We start from the raw sequence: 24,186 nt of genomic DNA, 5'->3' as shown, positions 1-24,186 counted from the left end.
GGGCCTTGTTTGACCTTTCTAGGTTCCTGCTCATTTTCCAAGCCCAGTTATCATGGCTTTCTGCATAGTTGGTGAGCTTCCTGATAAACATTCTACAAATTATATTAATGCCTAAATCAGAGTTATTTTCTGTGGTTTGCAAATAAGAACCATAGTTGCTACATAATCTAACCTTCCAAACTCTGCTGAGGAAGGGTGAGAAAAGTGCTTGTCTTAATAATCTTATTCAGCAACTCATAAGTTACTCATCACAGACAAACAAAAAAAGCCACAGTCCTTTTATAATACTTCTGAGAGTGATGCTGCCCATTAGACATCCTATACAAATTTGAAGAGTTCTGTAAGAAAGTCCAGTAAAATTAGTTTTCTTTTTACTTTTATTTGTATTAAATATCTAAATGTTTCTCTTTTTTATCTAGTTCCTTTTTTATATTCAATTTGTCCCTAATATATCTATGAAATAATTAATACCTACCTCACAACTGCTGAGGATTGCATGAGCTAATAAATATAAAAGCACATTTAAAATTTCAAACATGAAAAATTATACTTCAGGAAAAATAATCTATCAGAAAAAAGGTAATTTTAATGAGTTGTCTTTGCAGATATAAAGTAATACACAAAGCTAGTAGTAATATGTTCTATTATGTACCAAATATACTTTCCATTATGAAGTAAATCCCATGAAGGCAGTGACTTTAAATATTTTGCTCATTTTTGTATCTTAAGGGCCCAGACTGTGTCATGTCAATAGTAGGCATTCTAATAAATATGTGTAAAATGAATCGACTGGTAAAATTTAATAATCATATATCTTACCTTATAGAATGCCTATAGTACAGGTAGGACATTTTTATATAAGTTCATAAGTTGGGCATCAAAATATCATAAAGGAATATTATTTTCCAGGGTTCTAGCAAGTGGTAGCAGAATAATAAAACCATCTTATTTTATTATGATCTATAAAATATAGATTAAAGTCCTGTATGTATAACTTATTATAAACATTGTAACCTTAGTCAAGTTACTTACAAGATAGTTTATAGAACTAAATGAGGCAGTTTACACAGAACATCTGGCATGTAATGCCAAGCCATATGTTGGGGATTGAATCATGTTTCCCACAAGAGATGGTCAAATCCTAATCCCTGGTCCTGTGGGTGTGAATCCATTTGTAAATACAATTTTTGAACATCTTAGTGTGTTAAGATGTAACAAACTGAATCAGGGTAAGCCATGTCTAATATGGCTGAAGTCCTTATAAGCAAAGAAAACTGGACACAGAAGGAGAAAAGGAGAGAAATCACTCTGTGATGGAGGCAGAGATGTACCTACATCCTAAGGAACTCCAAGGATAGCCAAACCAGCATTAGAATGACAGAAACTCTTGCTGATGCCTTGGTTTTGAACATCTGGCCTCTGAAACCATGAGACAATAAATTCATGTTCTTTAAGCCAACCAATGTGTGATAATTTATTGTAGCATCCCTGGCAAACTAAGACACCATAACTTGAGTTTATGTCCACTAGCCCAGGGCCAACTTTCGATAAACCCAAAGTATCCACAATAGTTAAGGATACTAGGCTATCTCCAATTGCTTTTACATTATTTTCTAAAAAGTAAAAAAGAGGTGGGGAAAGTCTTTTATAGATTTGCCCATAGCTAATAAGTATGAAAAATCAAATTTTATTTGGCATATTTAATATCTTTAAGTCTTCCTATATTTCTCAGTGAATAAATAAGGAAAAAATTCTTAAAGAATTCTCTATATAAGAAAGTTTTTCTCCTAAGATATACTCATAGTCATTGATCAACCATGAAAATATTCTAAAATCACTGATGATTAACAAAAATGAAAATATTATTTAAACCCAAATTACTTGATATTTGATAACAACATAGGCTGCTACAATGACAATCATAGTAGATAATAAGTGATTTTATGTCAAAATGCTAATCATTTCAGGACAGCTTTCCAATATCCACCACAATCAATGTTGGAAATGAAACTGAAACGAAATAAAAGTATAAGAAATCTTAGAAAGTCCATCAAAAATAAATGCATGATTGATAAATAATGACTGAAATATATATGGTACAGTTTTAACAAAGTAAATATGTAACTTTCAAAATAATTTGGAGTTATAAAATGCCTTCCCAAGAAAAACTTACTCAAAATTGTGCAACAGCAATTAACCGCATTTTATTTTTACGTTTTGGTAATTTCAGCAATGAAAATCTATAAATAGAAGAACTTTCTGTCTGGGCAGTAGAATGAGTACACTGGCCAGAAAACCTGAGATCAGCTCATCTCACTTTCTTAGAGGAATTCCTTCATCTCTCCTTGAGATGAACAACTGCAAGGATGCCTGCCTATGGGATGTTACTGTAGCGAAAGATTATGTCTTATTATGAGAATTTGAAATACTGGAATGTGCCCAAAGGCTTAAAAACCAGTATTTTTTGTTTTGAGACACTACAGATTAATTTGGCCCCTCAACTTCCTTAAATACTTAGTAAGCAATCTGTGTTTTTTCTGCCCAACTCCTAAAACAAGCAAATCCTTTGAATGTAGAAAAGTCTTTCTCCCAACATGAAGACATCATACTCTGCCCATTCCTTAGCACTCAATTTAATAATTTGTATCTTCATCTGGGCTCTGCCTGGGGTTCCAATATTTCTTCATGGACTGACCACTGAATCAAAAGGCTCTGACTTCATGTGAAGTTTAATAACCCCTATGTCAGGTAGAAAATATTTAATAGAAGGTACTATTTCTTTCTAGTGTCTTACCTTTCTGTATTTCCATGTTCTAACTTTAACTTGGGATAGATAAATGAGCTTTTTTATTTGACACACTCCCAAATTAACAAACTATTCATCAAACTGAATTACAGATCACAGCCGAAATAGACTTTTCTTAGCAAAGTCAAATTTTCTTCCCCTGCTGTCAGTTGTACCAATTACAACCTAAGTATGTCTCTTTCTTCTCACAAATTACTTTAGAACATAAGTAGTCATCAAAATACTCCAACACATGGAATTTTTTCTATTAATTGCCCTAAATTCATATCTTTGGTAGGCAAAGGTCTGTGTCTAGTACAAAAAAAATTAACCAAATACATCTTTAATAAAAATGATGAACAACTTTCCAGTCCAGGAATAAATAAATTACCACTCTCTTCCTTATGTCAATTTACACAATTTCAGTTTTTAAGGTCTGTTCCTTAGAGTGCCTCATTTTGTAAACAAAACAACAACAACAAAAAGTTCAAATGGGTTTAAATACTAAAGGAAGAAGTTAGGGGTATGGTAGAATTCAGGCATCATTTATTCAGGCCTCAATTCAATTTCTTTAGGACTTTTCAGTCATGTAAACAAATAATCCTTTTTATTGTTTATACTACTTTGTCTTGGATCTCCTTACTTCTTTTACTAAGATAAAATCATACTAATAAAACATACTGTTTTATAACAGAAAGCACTCATATGGGGATGGGATGTGTAGTCAACCAGCCCAAATCACATGCACAAAATGGGGATTAGTTAAATATAGAAAAGGCAAGCAAACATGTGTGTTATATATAGGACTACTGATTTTATATTTGTATGTTTTTCAGCTCCAACCTTAAGTAAACTGTAAAATATTTCACGATAGGTTAACATTGTTGGAGTTATCAATAACTGTCATTATTTGTATAAATTTATTTTTAAAAATTTAATATTTTAATTTGTATAAATATATTTTAAGAGATATTAAATTACAATTTAAGAATAGAGAATATATGAGGGCAGATGTTTGGTAAGAATCTTTTTTATTTATTTTTTTTACATGGGCAGGCAGCGGGAGTCCAACCTAGGTCTCCGGCATAGCAGGTGAGAACTCTTCTTGCTGAGTCACTGTGGCCTGCCCAGAAGCTTTTTCTTTCAATTACAGTGTAGAGAGTCAAAAAAAAAAAAAAAGTGATAATTATCTTTCTTTAACCATATATTTTAATGCAATAACCAGCATCAGCATCCTTAAACAAGTCTATTTCTCACTTTATTAAAAATGAAGGAAAAATTTAATTTCCAAAAGTGTGGCTGACTAGATACTTCGATCAAACTTCCTGTGAAACATGGAAAAATTATGGATAAAATATTTTCAAAACATCTCTTCAAATGCTTGACAGGTGGGAAAAATAATATACATAAGTATATATAAAATATTTTATATATATATGTCTATGCACACACTCACACATATGTACACACACACACACAAATTTGAAGCCAATTTTCAAACTTGAGGACATATACTTCATTCAGGTTTATAGTTTGGGTATACTTGTAGAGGACAGGCCAGGGGCTGTCTGGTCAAAATGGTGATTCTAATGTAACTTCTCACATAGATCTGGGACCCAATGAAATGTACTTTCAATGTGAAAATGAATTATCAACACCAGTTTCACTAAAATCACCAATATCACCATTCCCCTCACATAACAGAACACCAGAAAACAGCAAAGAAAATGATCATTTGGGCCCTACCTTGACCCTGCGTGAGGAAGGGGGAAAAATCTCCCCCCCGAGAATTTTTAAGCAGGCCTTCAAATGGGTTTTCATTACCACATCCAGACTACCTGAGTGGTGTGAAAAAACTAAAAATGATCATTTAAGTGGTACTGGGTCGGTAGTTTCAATAGGCACTTAAAATTAACTAAAGAATCCTCTGTGGAACCCAACTTCCATACAAAGTGTCACTGAATCTAGATAAAGTCCAAGGAATATGAGTTCATCAAAATCACAGAAATATACAATGAGATACAGTAAGTAGAATCAATAGTAAAAGCAGACAGTAGAATCAGACCTGTAAATACAGTCACCACTGGAATTATAAGTTACAGAATAAAAATAAGTATGCTTCATAAATTTTTGAAAATAAAATGGGTTATTAAAAATAAGGAAAGAACAAAAAACTATTAAAAAACAGGTGTCTTCCAGGAAAGTGGTAGAATGGCGGGGGTGGGGTGGGGGTAGGGGCTTCAGGGTACACTCCTCTCCCAAAAACAGCAAGTAGAGAGAGAGAAATTGTCCAAATCAACTGATATGGGGCTCCAGAGACTAGGAAAGTTCTGTGCAGCACCTAGGGAAGTACAAGACCAAGAGACTGAGAAATCACAGCGAAGCACCATGAATAATTTAGGCTAAGGCTCCTGGAGCCCATCCCCCACCCTGGAGATAAGCAGCTTCTGGTGATTGAATCCCTGCCTGGAGGCTGCTACAAACTGGGATGGCAAGGGAGTCTTCTGTCCCAAGTATGGAGGACATAGCCAAGAGTTGTTCCAGCTATTGGCCCGTGAATTTAGACAGCTGGGTTCCATTATTCTAGCATGACCTAGTTAGGTGCCACCACATCACTACTTCCACTGCCTCAGAGTAAGAGCTAACAAAAGGCTAAAAATAGCCTGTTCAGGAGGGCTGAGGAGAATAGGTTGCAAAAGAGTGCCATCTCCTGGGCAGGTTAGGAAAGTGCACTTTCAGTGAGATGAAAAAAGGAGTTTTGGTGAAGAGCATCATTTGCTGAGAAGGCCAGCTAAGTGCAGCCTTGAGAAGCATAAGGAAAAAAAAAGCCTTTTTGTAGACTTCTGTGATCCTCTCCCCAGGGCACTTCAGATCTGTTCTGTGCTCCCTGAGCAGATATCTGTCCCTAATTTAGTTGGGAAATACTGAAGAACCAACTGTCAAAGAAAAGCCTTAACACAAATTCAATCAACAACAAAATACTAGACAAGAGAAAGAAACCAGCCTTTGGAATAAGCTCATCAAGATAATCAATCAGATGGTCAGATATCTGCAAAAATTTACAAGCCATACTAAGACACAAGAAAACATAGCCCAGTCAAAGGATAAAAAAGAGAATCAAAAGATAAAATGGTTGAAGTACTAGCTTAACAATAATAACATTGAGTGCTAATGGACTAAACTAGCCAATCAAAATATACAGATTGGCAGAATGGATTACAAAAAATATGACTCATCTACATGCTGTTTACAAAAGACTCATTTTAGACTCAAAGACACAAATAGGTTGAAATGAAAGGCTGAAAAAGATAGTCCATGCACACAGTAATCAAAAAAGAACTGGAGTAGATATATTAATTTCAGACAAAATAGCCCTTAAATGCAAAAATGTTATAAGAGGCAAAAAAGGACATTAAATGTTAATAAAAGGAGCAATTCAACAGAAAGAAATAAGAATCATAAATATCTATGCACCTAACTGATGTGCCCAAAAGTACATGAGGCAAATGATGGCAAAAATGGACATCTCGACATCTCTACAATAATAGTTGGAGACTATATACACCACTATCACCAATAGATAAAACATCTACAGCGAGGATCAATAAGGAAACAAAGAACCTAAATAATATGATAAATGAACTAGACCTAACAGACATGTATAGACCATCCCCAAATAGCAGGGTATACATTATTCTGAAGTGCTCAGGAGTTATTCTCCAGTATAGACAGAACACGTTGGGTCATAAAACAGGTCTTAATAACTGTAAAAAGTTGGAAATTATACAAACTACTTTCTCTAACCATAATGGAAGGACTTTGGAAAACAATAACAACTGCAAAACTGAAAAATTCACAAATGCATGGAGGTTAACGATATTTCTTTTAACAATCAGAGGATCAAAGAAAAATTGCAAGAATTTGCAATTTATAGGATAAATAAAAATTTATAAGATATAGTGAAGTCAGTGCTGAGAAGGATATTTATAGCCCTAAATACCTACATTAAAAAGTAAGAAAGACCTAAAATCAAAGACCTAACTGAACACCGGAGGAACTAGAGAGAAAAAAAAAACAAAACTGCAAACTAATCTCAAAGCAAGCAAAAGGAAAGAAATAACAGAGATTAGAATTTGAGAATAACAACAACAATAGAGAGAATTAATAAAGCCAGAACTGGTTCTTCAAAAAGATAATAAAATTGACAAACCCCCTTTGCTAGACTGACAAAGAGAAAAAAAAGAGAAGATACAAAGAAACAAAATCAGAAATGTGAGGGTGGTCATTATCACTGACCCCATAGACATAAAAAATATCATATGAGGATTCTATGAACAACTGCATGACAACATCATGGACAACTGTTTTAGTTCGTAAAAGCAGCTGGAATGTAATATACCAGAAATGGAATGGCTTTTAAAAAGGGGAATTTATAAAGTTGCAAGTTGACATTCATAAAATCATGAAAATGTCCAAATTAAGGCATCCAGGGAAAGATAACTTGGTTTAAGAAGGCTGATGATGTTTGGGGATTCTCTCTCAGCTGGAAAGGCACATGGTGACATCTACTAGCTTTCTCATCTACAGGTTTCTTCACTGGCTTCCCCAGAGGCGTTTTCTGTTTTCATCTCTCATAGTCTCTGGCTATGTGGACACTATTGGTTCTGGTGGCTCTAAAGTTCTTTCCAAAATGGTTCCCTCTTAAAGGATTCCAGTAAGCAACCCCACCTTGAATGGGTAGAAACACACCTCCATGGAAACTATCTAATTAAAAGTTACCACCCACAATTGGGTGGGTCACATCTCCATGGAAACAATCAGAAAGATCCCACCCAGCAATATTGAATAAAGATCAAAGGACATGGCTTTTCTGGGGTACATAATAACTTTAAGCCAGCATAACAACTTAGATGAAATGGACAAATCCTAGAAACACATAAACAACCTAAACTGACTCATGAAAAAATAAAAGACCTAACAAACCAGTCGCAAGTAAAGGGATTCAATTGGTCATCAAAAACTTTCCAAAAAAAAGAAAAATCCAGGAACACATGGCTTCACAGGTAAATTCTACCAATTTTTCAAGAAGAATTAATATCAATCCTGCTCAAATTCTTCCAGTGATTTGAAGAAGAGGGAACACTACCTAACTCATTCTTTTTTGAGACTAACATCAACTAAACTAAAGCCAGATAAAGATACTACAAGAAAAGAAAATTACAGACCAATCTCTCTAATTAATACACGTGCAAAAATCCTCAATAAAATACTTGCAAATTGAATCCAACAGCACATTGACTGAATTATACATTATGATCAAATGGGCTTTATTTCTGGTATGCAAATGTGGTTAAACACAAGAAAATCAATTAATGTATTATACCACATTAACAAATCAGAGAGGAAAAACAAAATAATCATCTCAATTGATGCAGAAAAGACATTTAACAAAAGCCATCATCCTTTCTGGATAAAAAAAAAGCATTTGAAAGTTAGGAATAGAAAGAAACTTCCTCAACATGACAAAGGGCATGTATGAAAAATGCACAGCTAACATTGTGTTCAATGGTGAGAGATTGAAAGATTTCCCTCTAAGATCTAGAACAAGACAAGCATGCCCACTGTCATCAATGTTATTCAACATTGTGCTAGAAGTTGTAGTCAGAACAATTAGGCGAGAAAAAGAAATAAAAGGCAATGAAAAAGGAAGAAGTAAAACTGTCACTATTTGCAGATGACATGATCCTATATTTAGAAAGTACAGAAAAATCTACAACATAGGTACTAAAGCTAATAAAAGAGTTCAGCAATGTGGCAGCATACAAGAGCAACACACAAAAATCACCAGTGTTACTATCCACTACTAATGAGCAACCTGAGGAGGAAATCAAGGAAAAAAAATCCATTCACAATAGCAAATAAAGAATCAAATATCTAGCGGTAAACTTAACCAAGGATATAAAGAACTTGTACACAGAAAACTACAAAATATTGCTAAAAGAAATAAGATGACTTAAATTAATGGAAGGACAGTCCGTGATCATGGATTGGTTAAGATGTCAATTCTAACCAAACTAGTTTACAGATTCAATGTAATCCCAATCAAAATTCCAACATCCTACTTTGTAGAAATGGAAAAATCAATCATCAAATTTATTTGAAAGGGAAAGGGGTCCCAAATGTCCAGAAACATCTTAAAAAAGGAGAATGAAGTTGGAGGGCTCACACTTTCTGATTTTTAAAGCATATTAAAAAGCCACAGTAATCAAAACAAAGCAGTGTAATGGCATTAAGACACATATATTGATCAATGGAACTGAATTGAGAATTCAGAAACAGGCCCTCACACCTATGATCAACTGATTTTCGACAAGGCTGCCAAGTCCACTTGCTGAGACAGAACAGACTCCGCAACAAATGGTGCAGGAAGAACTGGGTATCCTTATCCAAAAGAATGAAAGAGGACTTCTATCTCACACTGTATAACAAATGCACTCAAAACGGATCAAAGACAGAAATATAAAGTTAGGACCATAAAATACCTAGAAGGAAATGTAGGAAGCATCTTCAAGATCTTATGGTAGGTGGTGGTTTCTTATACCTTACACCCAAAGCACAAACAACAAAAGAAAAAATAGATAATTGAGACCACCTCAAAACTGAAAACTTTTGTGCTTCAAAGGACTTTATCAAGTACGTGAAAAGTCAGCCTACCCAGTGAGAGAAAATATTTAGAAATCATTAATATCTAGACTATACTAAGAAATCTAGTCTAGATAGTCTAGAAGGGGTTATTATCTAGACTATGTTAAGAAATCCTACAATTCAACAATAAATAGACTAAGTGACACAATTAAAAAATAAGCAAAAGACATGAACAGACATTTTTCCAATGAGGAAAAACAAATGGCTAAAAAGCACACGAAAAGATGTTCTTCTTCACTGCTATTCAGGAAATGCAAATCAAAACCACAATGAGATATCACTGCACACCTACAAGAATGGTCTGTCTGAAACAAACAGAAAATCAGAAGTTTTGGAGAGGATGTGGATAAATAAGAACACTTATTCACTGCTGAAGGTAATGTAAAACGGTACAGCCTCTGTGGAAGATGGGTTGGCATTTCTCAGGAACTGACTCAGCAATCCCACTACTAGGGTATATACTCAGAATAACTGAAAGCAGGGACATGAACAGACATTTTCACACCAATGTTCATAGTGGCCTTATTCACAATTACCAAAAGATGAAAACAACCCAAGTGTCTATCATCTGATGCATGGCTAAACAAAATGTGCTATATATCTACAATAGGATATAATTCAGTTATAAAAAGTAATGAACTACAGAGGCATTCAACAACATGGGTGAAACTTGAGGACATAATGTTGAGTGAAATAAAAGGACACAAAAGGACAAATATGGTATAAAATCACTAATAAAAAATTAACTATAATAGGCAACTTCATGGAGATAATATCTAGAATACAGATTACCAGAATACAATAATGAGGATAGAGAATGGGGCTCTGATGATTAATCTGCACAGAATATTTTAATTAGGTTGATTATAAACATTTGGAAATGGATAAAAGTGATGGTAGTACAAAAATATATATATATATTACACTAAACGAAATAACTAAGACACAAAGGGCAAATATTTCATCCTTCTCCTTATATAAGTTACTTAGAATAGATAAATTCTTAGGGACAGAAAGTTGAATAGTGGTTTCCAGGGACTGGGGGAATGGGAGGTTGGGGAGCTATTACTTAATTGTTTGGGATGATGAAAAACTTCTGGAAATGGCAGTGATAGTTACACAACATTGTGAATGTATTTATTGCCACTAAATTGTATACTTAAAAATGGTTAAAATTGTAAATTTTAAGTTATGTATATTTTACAACAATAAAAAATAAAATAAAAAATAGTCAAATTTTATAAAGAACCAAATAGTACTTCTAAGGATTAAAAAATTAAATTACAAAATTCAGTGGCTGGATTAAAGAACAGGTTAGATATCACTGAAAACAAAATTATTCACCTGGAAGATCAATTTGAAAAAAATTCCTCATAGGATGCAGAGTAAAGATAATTAGGAAAGAATTAAGAGACATTATAATTTGTATTTGCTATATTATTTTAGAATATTCAATTCTGCTCTAAAGAAAAACTCTACTTATAGAGTTTCCTAGCTCCTTCCATTCCTAATCATTTCTGGGTTCTGCAGTGTCAATCAGCTTTACTTACAGGTTTCTGATAAGATCAAAGTAGGCTGTAGAAGTGTTGGCAAACTCTTTAAAGGGCCAGATAGTAAAAACAGCAAATATTTTAGGTTTATTGGCCATACAGTTTTTGTTTCTAGTACCTGATTCTGCCACTGTAGCTTGAAATCAGCCATAGCTAATATGTAAAAGAATGGGTGTGGCTGTGTTCCAATAAAACTGCATTTGTGAAAACAGGCAGCCATCCTGCAGACTGTCCTTTGGTGACCCCAGGTTTGTAAGGTCTGTAAAGTCAATTATATACATCCACCTGTTTTCCAGTTTCCAAGATTTTGTTCTACCTTTCTCTTTGTCTTTCTGTGATATGGAGTATTTTTGACCCTGTGAACCCTCAAAACTAACAGGCCAAAGTTCCACTCTAGATCAAAACCCCAAACTAAAGAGAAATTTCTGAGGACAGAATCCAGAGTGAGCCGCAAAGTGACAATAGGGGAAAAGCGAAGACAGGGTCCCGATCAAAGAGGGTAGGTGGCAGGGCACCAAAAAAGTAAAGCTTGGTATTTTTGGAAACCAAACAAAAAATAACAGAAGAAACTCTAGAATCTGAAGTAACAGAAGCTTCTTCTTCTTTTTTTTTTTTTTTTGCTTAGGCAGGCACCAGGAAATGAACCCAGGTGTTTGCATGGCAGGAGAGAACTCTGTCTGCTGAGCCACCATGGCCCGCCCAAAAGCTTCTTCTTAAAGTTCATAAAAATTGTTTATAAAAAGAGCAATACAAGATGATGATAATCTATTTCTATACAAAGTTATCATAAGCAAGGGAATAAAGAGCAGAATAGCATATCTATAGACAATGAGAGCAAGCATAAAATGAAGCCCACAAAAAAAAATGAAAGCTATAATCTATTATTTCAAAGTGAACTAAAATATACCAAGAAAATGATAAAAGAAAAACAAGAATAACATAAATTAGAATTAGACATTTATAGAAATAAAGTGGTAGGACTCAGGTAAGAATCAGAATTTTTTTAAAAATCATTTTAGAAATAAAGACTAAACTAGAGGAGCATAATTATAGCTAAACACAATAGAAAATGCTTTAACAGAAATAAAAGATGAAAATTAAAATTGTTTAAAATTAAAAAGAAAATAATTAGAGAAAGAACTAATACCACTATGAAAAGAAATCTAATATTTATGATTAGTAAAATACACAGTATTTAACTATATATCTCCATGGTGAAAGATAAAAAGAACTCCAACAAATCTTAAACTTTATTTAATATGTTTCTTGATTAAACTACTTTTGGTATAGCAATTCTGAAACTACGTTTCTATGTATTATAGGATTAAGATAATGTGTAAAATTATTTGTAATCTTGGTAAACATAGTTCTCATGGTAGAAGAAGGGACTATAATGTGGAATAAGGGAAGGCAAGGAAGAATCATTTGTTGGCTAAGGATAAAGGTATCAATATAAATTCATTATTTGAAATATAATACATTTCTTATTCTGCCTATTGTAATGGCCTAGAAACCATGACACTTTAGTGGCAATGAGCACAACTAGTTCCCAGATGCTGATTTCTAAATTCCCTTCTTCACTAAAAGAATTAGCACTTCTTCTTTGGCAAATAGTGATTCTATGATGTAGAAATAAAGGTATAAAGAGCACAGAATTTAGAATATAATAAAGAACAGTAATCTGACATTTGGAGGTTTAACATGCACAGTTTTCTCTCATCACAATTGACCACAACTGTCCAACACACAATAGCTGTCTAACAACTGGACACATATCCTAACCTTTCCATCAAGTTTCAATCCTTAGCGGCTTCATCTGTAAAACAGGAACTACAGAACTACATGACCAACTCCTAAACTCTGTCATATTAAATGACATAAAGTGGTTTCAAGTAACTATTATAGTGCTTTATACAAACTATACATTCAGTAGGCAATTTTTTTTTCAATTTTTACAACCCATCAATTATCCAATAATTCTCTCTGTGGCCTCAGATTTACATAGGTTTAGTAGACTGCCAACTTTATTGCAATATTTCATTATAAGAATAAAATCATAGCTAGTTTGCATCCTATCACCCATATTAGAAATACTACTACTCTAAGAGATACTAATATTAACCATAACAATTTTCTAAATTTAGGCTGTATGTGATATTTCACACAGGTTAACTGAAAATTTTCAAGTGAGATGCCAAATATTTAGGGGTGGAGAGATATCTCTCATGCATGGAAGTAGATATATCTATGAGAGAACTAATCACTCGGGCCTCTAGTTCATGGAAATGTACAGGTGCCACTCCATGTGACTTTCTGCTTCCCATGTCTTTCTGCCTTTTCTCTCAGACGAATCCAGAAATACTTTTCTGATTCCTGATCCTATAGTTTCTCCATTTATTGTATATTCATCATACAGCTAACATATTTTGAGCACCTAACATGTCAGGCACTCTACGGTGCTTAGAGATATAGTGAACAAAGGAAAATGTAATGCTGTACCTCACAGAGTTTACAGTACAACTGAATATATATGCAATCACATAGACAGTAACAATCTAGTATGATAAGATGATAAGTGCTTATGATAAAGAAAGTAAATATGTGATGTGCATTGTAGCAGCAAATAATTCAGACTTTGCCTAAGGAAATTGGGAGCCATTGGAGAATCTTAAACTGATGAATGAAATTATTAGATTTATATTTTTGAAATAGTGCTCTGTGAATGCTGTGGAACTATAGTGGGGAAAATTAGAAGAAATTCGAGGAAAAAAAAAGTTTCCCACAAAGTCAAACAAAGCAGAGAGCACAATATAAAACAAAAATGATAATGATGACAATGAAAAAAAATAGCAGCTAATAATACAGCATCTACTTTTCCCAGGTGCTATGTACTTTACATTCATGATCTCCCTTGATTACTGCAAGCAAACAGCAAAATAAGTACTACTATTACTCTTGCTTCCCCCATTTCACAGATGAAGAAATTCAAGTTCACAAAGTTAAGTAATATGTTTAGTCGAAAAGAGCATTAAAAAAACAAAGAATTCAAATCAGGTTGTCTTGAAGCACAGTGCTGTGACTGATATGTCTCCCCATGAGGTTTATTCAAATTCTGTTCATGTATGTTGAAGCTTCAGAGATTGTTCCCATGACAATGGGTTTTATCTCCTGTTACATGAGTATCAGAGGAAGGCTTGATTTTAAGAGAGAAAAATTCCCTGGGGTATAAATTGAAGACAAGCTTCCTTAATTGGATGTTTATTTCATATAAAACACATACTAAATTTAAATGGAACATATAAGTCAGAAATATTTCAAATAAATATGCATCTGTCAGATACTTTCCCACATCCTTTACTTTAGATGATTTGACTGTCTCTACTTACAGGCTCACACTCTCTCATACTTTGACCTTGACTTGAAAATTATATGGAACTCCTTCTTCAGAAATGGTAGGGAGTATACAATGGTCATTTTTGTTACCTATCCCTCATATCTGTCTCTCTTTATTAGAGCTAGCACCACTATGAATAGCACAGGCAAGCCAATTCAAGCCAATGAAAGTAGATATTCACTCAGTCTTAACATAGAATGTTGAATCTTATTTCAGTGACATTTCCTAATCTTGCTTGCCTGAGGAATGTCCTTTGAATCTATTTTAATCTTACATATATTCCAGGGTCAAATTTATTTCTATCAACTTTATCACTTTAGCACTTGAAAATATGCTATATGAAAATGTCCATTTAGTCTCTCATATGATTGATTTTTAGTATTACTAATATATATAAATTGAGACAGAATGTTCTAACTTAACTCTACCCGTACAATGTTGAGAGGTTCTAACAAGAATAGTTTTCCACTCAAAGTCAGCTACTGGAAAGGAATGAAAAGAACAATAAGAGAGGAAGAGATAACTAACAAAATAATATGATGGCAGACACTCTAGCAAAATTGTCTTCATATCAAAACAGAGTATAAAATACTCATATAATAAATATTTCATAGTTTATATTTCACTGTATCCCACTATATAGTTCATGGCTAATATTTCTATTATACCTGATTACATGAGAGAAATTTAATATATGCTTTGGTGACTGATGTTTTTAAGGTTAATAAAAATCTGCCAGAATTAGTCAAAGGTTAACACATATCTTATTGAATTATTTACTTACCTGGTCAATTTAACAGAAAAAATAAAGGAATCAATTATCATAATGGTAAATATTATGATACTAATTACTACACAGTCTATGGTATTTTTTTTAAACAGGTCAAATAATCAAATAGTTATAAGAGAATACAAAAATAAAAATTATTGGAGAATTGACTTTTTATCACTGATTCTCTTATTTTAATACTCAAAAGGTAAAGAAAATAAAACATACCTCAATTTTTTTCTAACTAAGAAGCCACGTATCCATCTTTGAACAATCAAAACTGGTGAATTATGAGCCAGAATTTCATTAATTTTTGAAATAATACATCTAACATTATTAACTTCATCTTCATAGGTTGACCCCTGTATAAAGAATATATAATGAACTTTTATCTTTCATGAAAGTATTTCCAATAGACATTTTAAACTTGATAACCTAGTGGTATGAATAAGCTAATAAAATGTTCACAGGTATCTTGTAATCAATAGTTAAACAATTTAGACTTTCAGATCAATTTAATTGGATCAGAAGACCGAGAATTGTAATTCTCACACGAATTTCAATTCTCTGTGCAAAATAAAAGATCCATGATGATAACTTTTTACATTCTAGATCCTTCTCCCAATCTGACAACATAGGTAATAAAATTTAATCATAATAATCCTGGCCTCTGTAAGACAATGGCATGAACAGGTATCCAATGAAACCCTATAAGTAGTCTATGGATCCCTATAAATAAAATTTACATACTTAAATACAATGGAGTCATAAAATAATACGCAGTAGTTCATAATTTTGTTGCAGTTTAAGTAGAACATTGGACACTTTTATTGGAACACAGCACATTCCCTGGGAAAAGATATCCTACATCACCTTTAAGGAAATTGTCTTCTAGATTTCCTTTCCTACAAATTTTAGGTTTGGGATCATAGGCTCCTTGTACCCATATATCATTTGTCTGGCTAGAAATAGGTCACTTTATATTTTAAATGTAGGAATTATGCATTCAAAAGTTGACATTCATACTATTTGGAAGGCATCTACCTAGAAAATTATCATCCCTACAACATTCTAAACACACACCTCTCCCTTCTAAACACTGAATCAACTATTTATTACAGGGGAAAAAAAAATCACAAAACCTTGCATATTAGTACTACTTCAAACTTATGCCTTCAAACACTCGTTGCTCATTAGCAATGTCTTTACTTATCCCTGGCTTGCTTGCTTTCATTCCCAACAATAGCTACTCCAAACCTTCAATACTATTCAGTGCCCTTGAAGCCCCTTTCCTAGTGCTTCCCAAACATTTTGGCTCTTCTTTTCAGAGAGAAAACAGGGCCAACAATTCTGAATGCCATCAACTAATTCCCCTCCATTTCCTACAGATTTAACTATATCACTGTTTATTTCAGTGCTTTCTACTTTACTTCCCTACTGGTCCTATTCTTTCACCAATAAATGTGATGTATCCTCCCCCAGTTTTAAAATGTACACACATACAAATAAATATACTCCATCCTTTGCTTATAACTTCCATTAAGAGTTCAAATTCCTTAAACAGAATTCTATACTTGCTGTCCCCATCTTCTCTTTTCCTATACCTCAATGCACTGGCTTCTCCCCCTATGATCATATCTATATCTGATACTTTTCTTATGGAATTATCATTGGACATTTCCTCCTTGAAACACTTCTCTTGGCTTCTGTTTACCACTCCTTCTTACTCATTTTCTTCCAGACTATTAAAGATCTTCTCTTATCCTGCTCACCAGTTAAATGTTTAACACTGAGAGAATTCTCTCCATTTGTCCCTTTTCAACCTATAGGCATTCTCCAGATGACTGCATCCAAATCCATAACTTCAACAGTTATCTATATTCTGATGACTCCCAAATTTCTATTTTATGGCTTGCTTACCCTCTTTCTTGAGCTACACAAAAATATGGTCAAATCGAGAGCCTGTTAAACTCAGCTTGTTGAAACATGAATGAAACATGAATTTATTATCTTTCTCAAAGCCAGATTTCTCCTATATCCTTTATCTTAATGAATGGCATTACTCTCTACAGTTGCCTAAGTCAGAAACCCTGAAACCATCCTATATTCTCTTTCCTCTTGTACTTCCCCATATCCAATATCACTAGATCCAATATATTAAATATCAAATACATGTCTGACCTTTTCCTTCTCCTCTATCCACTGCCCTTCTTATACTACACTATTATCACTTCTTCCTATGTTGTTTCTTAACTGATAACCGAATTCATTTGCCCTCACGCTCTCCAAACCATAATGTGCACTGTTTGTTATGGTGAGCATTCCAAAATCACAAATCTGATCATATACGCACCCTTGCTTAATAGATTTAACCAGCACATTGTTGAAAGATTGATTACAAACTTCTTATTGAAATCATTACCTTCCCCATTTGAAAACGCCCCTAATCCACACCTCATATTGCATTATCTCCAGTCATTAAAACTATTCTCCAATCTTGTCAACCAAGTAATAAACTTATATTCCTTTGGCTCTCTTATCCCATTACATCCAAAAAGATCACTAAATTCTCTCAACTAAGGATCTCTTCAATATATTCTCTATTCTTTATGTCTTCTATCAATTTATTAAATCAGCTCTTATAAGCTAGCACCCACATTATTCCCACAGATTCCTCACTAATTTCTCAACTTTTCAATTTTCCTCTTCTCCAAAATTATAGAATACAGAATGATTTTTCTACAACAAAAATCTGGTCATGTAAAAAATCCTTAAACATTTCTCCAATATCTTGCAAGATAAAGTCCTGTCTCTTGGCATGACACATAACACCCTTTGCTATTTTAATCCTAGTTTTGTCTTCTGCCTCATTAGACATGCCCAAACATGTCCTCTAAACTCCAAAAACACCACACTACTTGTCACTTGAATGTACCAAGCTTTGTCAATACCTCTGTGCCTTTGCAAATGCTTTCCACTCTGCCTCACATACCCTATGGTCATGCCAACACCTCTATTTGCTTAATAATTTCATGTTCAAAAGATGCATCTGGAAATAATAACTACTAATGCTTTTGTTTTTTCCCAACTAGAGAGTTGAACTTCAAAGATTTTTAGGGAAATATATGTTCTTTCATGGATTTTTACCAAATTCATGATATTTTTCCATTATTTTTGTGATTATTGCTTTTTCTTTATTTGCTTTACTTCTCTCTACTATAATTCCTATCCAAACCTATTAGATTTCCTAGAGCGGATTGCCATGTCTTGCATTTTTTCTCATGATTTTCATATACTGTCATTATCTCTGTATTCTGGGAGAGCTTTTTAAGCTGATATTATGTGAAACATAACAATTTTATTTTTTGAATAAAATATTATATTCTTTATGTCTGTTTTGGTTTCTTGTATTTTTACTCAGTGTGGTTTGTTTGCATTTCATCTGCTTTGTCTTACAACGTCTATATTCTGGTGAATTGTATTTGATCAATAAAGAAAATATTGTCTAAAATTCACTGATTTTTCTTCTAGAAAATTGTTCTCAAAAATTTTCTTCCATTAAAGGATACCTTCTTATTTAGAGTTACTAGATACTTCCATAAGCTGCTTGCTTGCTTGTTTGCCATGTGCAGTGATCTTTAAACAAGGGAAATTCTAAACATGCCTAGTATTTGCCTAAAAGTCATGAGGGTACATTCTTTTTCTATTCTTTCAATATTTACACCTGATGTGTTACATTTTTTAAGGTAATTCATTCCTTAATGGTGTTAAATTTCTCTGTCCAAATCTAAAGCTGGAAAATAGGTTGATATAAGTTTATATTAACCAGGTACTAGTTTTAAACTAGGGATATGGACAATTGTAATAGAAAAAAATCACATTTAAGAATTTTCTTCTCTGTTTGGAGAAGGCACTCTGTCAAAGGTCAGCTTTTTTTTTTTTTGTCAAAGGCCAGCTCTTTATACTGAGTTTTCTATTGGGCTTGTCACCTACTCTAGTCAAGTGGCTGAATCTGAGCTCTTTCCTGGGAATGCCCTGTCAAAAGAATCGCGTCACACACCAGCTTGCTACATATTATAACTCTACCTGTATCTGGCCCTCTCAGTGAAAGGTCCTCTGTGATCTGTAGCAATGGATCTTACCATCTCTTAGTCCACTATTACCCCCTGAGAATTAGGGAACTTTGAGAATCTCCTTTTATTCCTGTCATTTTGTCTTATTTAGCAGGAAGAAAAGCTTAAAGTCAGGCTACCCTTGTGTGGTTCCTTCAATTCAGTCCCATCATTATATACAGAAAAACAATTCACTATGTCTAAATGGACTTTAGGAATTAATCATAAGTTTAAATGCTTTTCTTTGCTGGTTTCTAGTAAATGTGATTTCTTCTAATACATATGTTCCTTTGTTCATTGCATTTGGGCTTGTGGTATGTACATGCAAAGTGGGATGGGGTGAAGTGGGGGACATGCAAATACGAAAAAGGGAGAGCTGAGGGAGAAGAACACAGGAGGGAATTTAGAGAATGAGGCCAGATAATCCTGGTCAGATACTTCAGTTCCCACTAGCAGAGAACCATTAAACTCACATAGTATATAGATCTGCTTTCTATGGAGGCCTGAATAATTCCTTTTCTTTAAGGAGATAATCAGAATAATCATCAGCTGTGACCAGGGTTAATGTCCCTGCTAGAGAACAAGCAAATTCCAGACAATAGTTAAGACTTCTGATGCCCTAAAACAATGATCTTGCAAAATGCTAATAATGATATCAATTCAAACTAGTACAAATGTGATAAACCATTGGATACATGAAGGAAAATGGAGACATTTTCTTTATAAGAGGAAGTACTGCATTGTCTACACTAGAGGAATAATGGCTCTGGGGGCAAACTGCCAGCTGTGTCATCTAGGGGAAATAACCTCAGTTGCTCATCATATTTTCCTTGTTTTCATCATCTTTAAATGGAGATAATGGTACTATCTCATTGGGTTGTTGCTAGGTAATATCTGTAAAGCACTTAGAACAGCATCTGGAACCTTTTATTCACTCAAGCAATGTTATCTCAGTTTTATAGTAATAAAATTTCAGAGTTCACAAAGGACTTCCACAAACCCATTTGGTATTCAGAAAAAATGAGTCCAAATATAGAAGAGAGGAATATACTAGGCAATTCATGCAAACTAACATAATGTAAAATTATGAAATCAATAATTTAATTGTAAAATAAAGTTAAATATTAGTAATTTTAGTCCAATAAAAATTACAGTTAAAATCTTGGCAAATAGCAAAATAAACTGAGGCAGAAAGCTATCAACAATCAATAAAATAGATGATAGAATTATAAAATATCTATACTTACCAGTTGCATGGAATGAAACAAGGCATTGCTAACCCAACTATAAAGTACACTGAGGCATTTCAAAAGAAAAAGGACTTTTGTGATATGATTCATATAGTAAAGTACTTGGCATTCTAACTGTAAGTATAATTTAAAAAGTAAATTCTAAAACTAAATTCCATTCAGACTGTATATCATTACACAAAGAACTTCTTTCCTCATTAATTTCATTCTCTAAATACCTTTTCTACTTATTTTAATTCTCATTTCTTCCTTATTCCCATGTTTTCAGTTCTCCTATACATATCTGGTCCTTAAGGTCTATCTTTTCTATTATCAGTTGGTAAACACTTTGGGAACACTCTATAGTCAATTTCAAAAGTCTTTTAAAAAATTCACCCAAATCAAATATTACTAAGAATTTAAAATACATTCGAGAATCATCACAACACAGTACTAACGAAAAAATTAAAAACTGTCAACGGCTGTGGTCCAGAGCACAAATAATATGGGAAGGGAGGCCTCAACTACATGGAGAAGACAGTACCTCCATTCCCAGGTAAGGATCCTAAAGTCGAGACCTGTAGACTAGATCAGTAGTTCTAACTCAGGCAATTTTGTCTCCCAAGGCACAGTTGGTAATTAATGTCTGGAGACATTTTTGGTTGTCACTATTGGCATCTACTGTGCAGAGACCAGGAATGCTAGTAAACACTCTACAATGCACAGGACAGCCCTCCAGGACAAAAAACTACTTGATCCAAACATCAGTAGTGTCACTTTTGAGCATCACTTACTATGGGAGATATGTAGCAACATACACAAGAAGATGAAGGCTCCAAATAACATAGTAAAGAAGCTGCTTCATGCTTTGGAATTCCATAATGAACACCCCTGCTGTCCACTCATGTGACTATAATGGGAAGCAGCTGACTTACGGGCATTTCTACTCTTAAACCATCTATAAAGGTAAAAATCAGTCTGGTGGCCATATGCCCTTCTATTACCTTCCATTTCAGCTTTGTTTTCTCTCCACTGTAAACATGAGAGGAAAAAAGAAATATCTTTTTATTTATTTTTCTTCTTTTTCCATTATTTATTTATTTTTAATATTTTTATTAAAAGATAAGAAACATCTTTTAAAAGCAGTCAGAAGCCCCTACTTTTGTCCTTAGCTTTTCACATAGTTTTGGAAGAAAAACCAAAAAGGTCTCTATCCAAAAGAAATAATATGGAGTTTCAGTTAATTTGTTGTGTGTTTCTTAGCAAAATTCCAACATTCCATTCTGCTTTTAAGCTCATCCACTGAGTATTTGGTTATTCTATTTTTTTTAATTTCAAAATTTCCATTTGGTTCTTCTTTATATTTTCTATTACTTGCTGAATTTTTCTATTTTTTTTTCAAGTTTCAAGTTTATAATTACTCATTGAAGCATTTTATCATGTCTGCTTTAAAATCTTTATTTGATCATTTAACATTCCTGTCTTCTCAGTGTTTGACTGACTCTTCACACTCAGTTTTAGATCTTCCTAGTTCATGGTACGATGAGTGTATTTTGATTGAAAAACCTAGATGTTTTCATATTATATTATAAGACTCTGGATCTTACTTAAATCTTCTGTTTTAACTGTTTTTCCCTTACACTGTTCTATCAGGAGAATGGGTGATCACCATCTCTTTACTGCCAGAGAGAGGTAGGAGTCCCGGTTCCCCATTTTGTCATGGTGACCCCTCTTGGTGTGGAGGATGATTATTGCTACTTCTGGGTGGAGGTGGGAGTTACACATGGTCTTCACTGACACTGTATGGGGTTGACCTCATTATTGCTCAGAAATGGTGAAAGTTCTTCTCTGACATCACCCCAGTGGGGAAGGAGAGGAATGAATGCCTCATTACTGCTGGAATGGGCAGGCTTTGTTACTGGCCGGCAGGGATATAAGTCCTGGCTCCCTGGTTGACCTTTCTGACATCTCCTCAGCAAGCATTAGGTCACCTCATTACAGCCTCATTAAGATAGATGCCTAGGCTCCCACTCAAATCCTTTTGTTGAAGATTTTTTGTCTCCATGCATTAGCCTTCCCAGGTTGCTAAGTTATTCAGTTCAAAGTTTAAGAAATATGAAGCAAAATAACAACGACAAAAAGGAATTCATCATAGTTTCTTTTCTCAGGTTCTGAGTTCCCTAGCCTGTATGCCCTCTTTTCTTTACCTTTCGAGTTTTCGTGAATTTATTTTATGTATAATGTCCAGGGAATTAAGTTGAATTTTGCAAGAGGAGTACAGAAAAGCAAATTCACCCTATCATCTCAGAAGCAGAGTTCCCTGTGCTTATTTTTTCTTGATATAATTTATTTAGAAATACCTGTTAAGTTCTCTCTCTACTGTAATATTTTGTACCAATTTATTCATATATTTCCCAAAAGTATTTGCTTTATATGTCTTTGCAGAATATCATTTTGTGCATTAACACTTACAACTAAAACATCTTTATTGTGGTTTTTGCTTTTTGTATCAATTAGAAGAAATCCTATTTATGGATATTAAATTTTTGTGTACTGAATTCTACATTGATTGAGACTAGTGTGAAGTTCCTCTGCTTTATTGCGCTTAATATATATCTGCTTAGCCTTTTATTTTTTCTGCATATCTTTGGCTTTTGGATTCATTCTTTCTAATAAGAAATAGCTTGATTTTAGTTTTTAGATTTATTTATAATTCATATCACATTAATATAAATATTAATCTTGATTAATAAACTTTGAGTATTTATATGACACCTCAGACTAAGTTAGATCTCTGAAGCTATGAAAGTCAGCAGTACCCACATAGAAACTGTTAAGTTGAAAAGGGACCAGAATTCAAGTATAGATATGAAGGAAGCTGATTTGGACAGGACTAAGGCAGACCAGAACACAGGGTACAGGATGATATCATTCATAGTTTAAAACTTCAACTTCTATGTGAGACCAAAGGGAGAGATGTTTATTTGCTGCAAAATTTATATTTTGGCTAGTGCAATACGTAATTTAACTTATATGGTCAATTTAGTTGAACACCATAAGTACATGGGATCTTGAATAGGGCATGAGATTTTGTTTGTCCGTCCAGGTTATTGTGATGCCCTGATATATTCCAGAGTAATTTGGGCAGTGAATAAAGAAGTACTTGCAAAGTTCCCTTGGGGAACTGGGGAGAAAGGAGAAAATATTCAGCTTCCTCATTTGGAGAATTTCTGATATTCTTGCAAGCAGTGGGGACAGCCAAAACAATAGGCCGAGCCCTTGATCTTGGGGTTTGCCCTATGAAACTTATTCCTGAAAAGGATAGGTTAAGTGTATTTAAAATTAGGCCTGAGAGTCATCACCAGAGAACCTCTTTCATTGCTCAAATGTGGTATCTCTCTCTAAGTCAACTCAGCAGGTGAACTCACTGCCCTCCCCAGCTAGGTGGGACATGACTCCCAGGGGGTGGAAATTTCCCTGGCAAAGTGAGCAAGAACTCCTAGGATGAGCCGGGAACCCAGCATCAGGGACAGGGAAAGTCTTCTTGACCAAAAGGGGGAAAACAGAAATGAGACAAAATAAAGTTTCAGTGGCTGAGAGATTTCAGAGTCAAAAGAGTATTCTGGAGCTTATTTTCATGCA

At 33.9% G+C, this 24,186-nt stretch overlaps 1 protein-coding gene across 4 annotated transcripts in view; it reads right to left on the bottom strand.

Annotated features, from left to right (window-relative positions):
* The window catches only part of LRRIQ3 (leucine rich repeats and IQ motif containing 3), a 178,130-nt gene that overhangs the window by 108,914 nt on the left and 45,030 nt on the right, over window positions 1-24,186 (bottom strand). For all 4 annotated transcript variants that reach the window (XM_077120619.1, XM_077120616.1, XM_077120618.1 and 1 more), the window contains one exon: window positions 15,432-15,565. In XM_077120619.1, coding sequence (XP_076976734.1) covers window positions 15,432-15,565 — 134 coding nt within the window. The remainder of the gene's footprint in view (window positions 1-15,431; window positions 15,566-24,186) is intronic.

This window comes from Tamandua tetradactyla, chromosome 11 (assembly GCF_023851605.1).
Source record: "Tamandua tetradactyla isolate mTamTet1 chromosome 11, mTamTet1.pri, whole genome shotgun sequence".
In the NCBI taxonomy this organism is placed as follows: Eukaryota; Metazoa; Chordata; class Mammalia; order Pilosa; family Myrmecophagidae; genus Tamandua; species Tamandua tetradactyla.
This window is presented reverse-complemented; position numbering and strand designations above follow the sequence as displayed.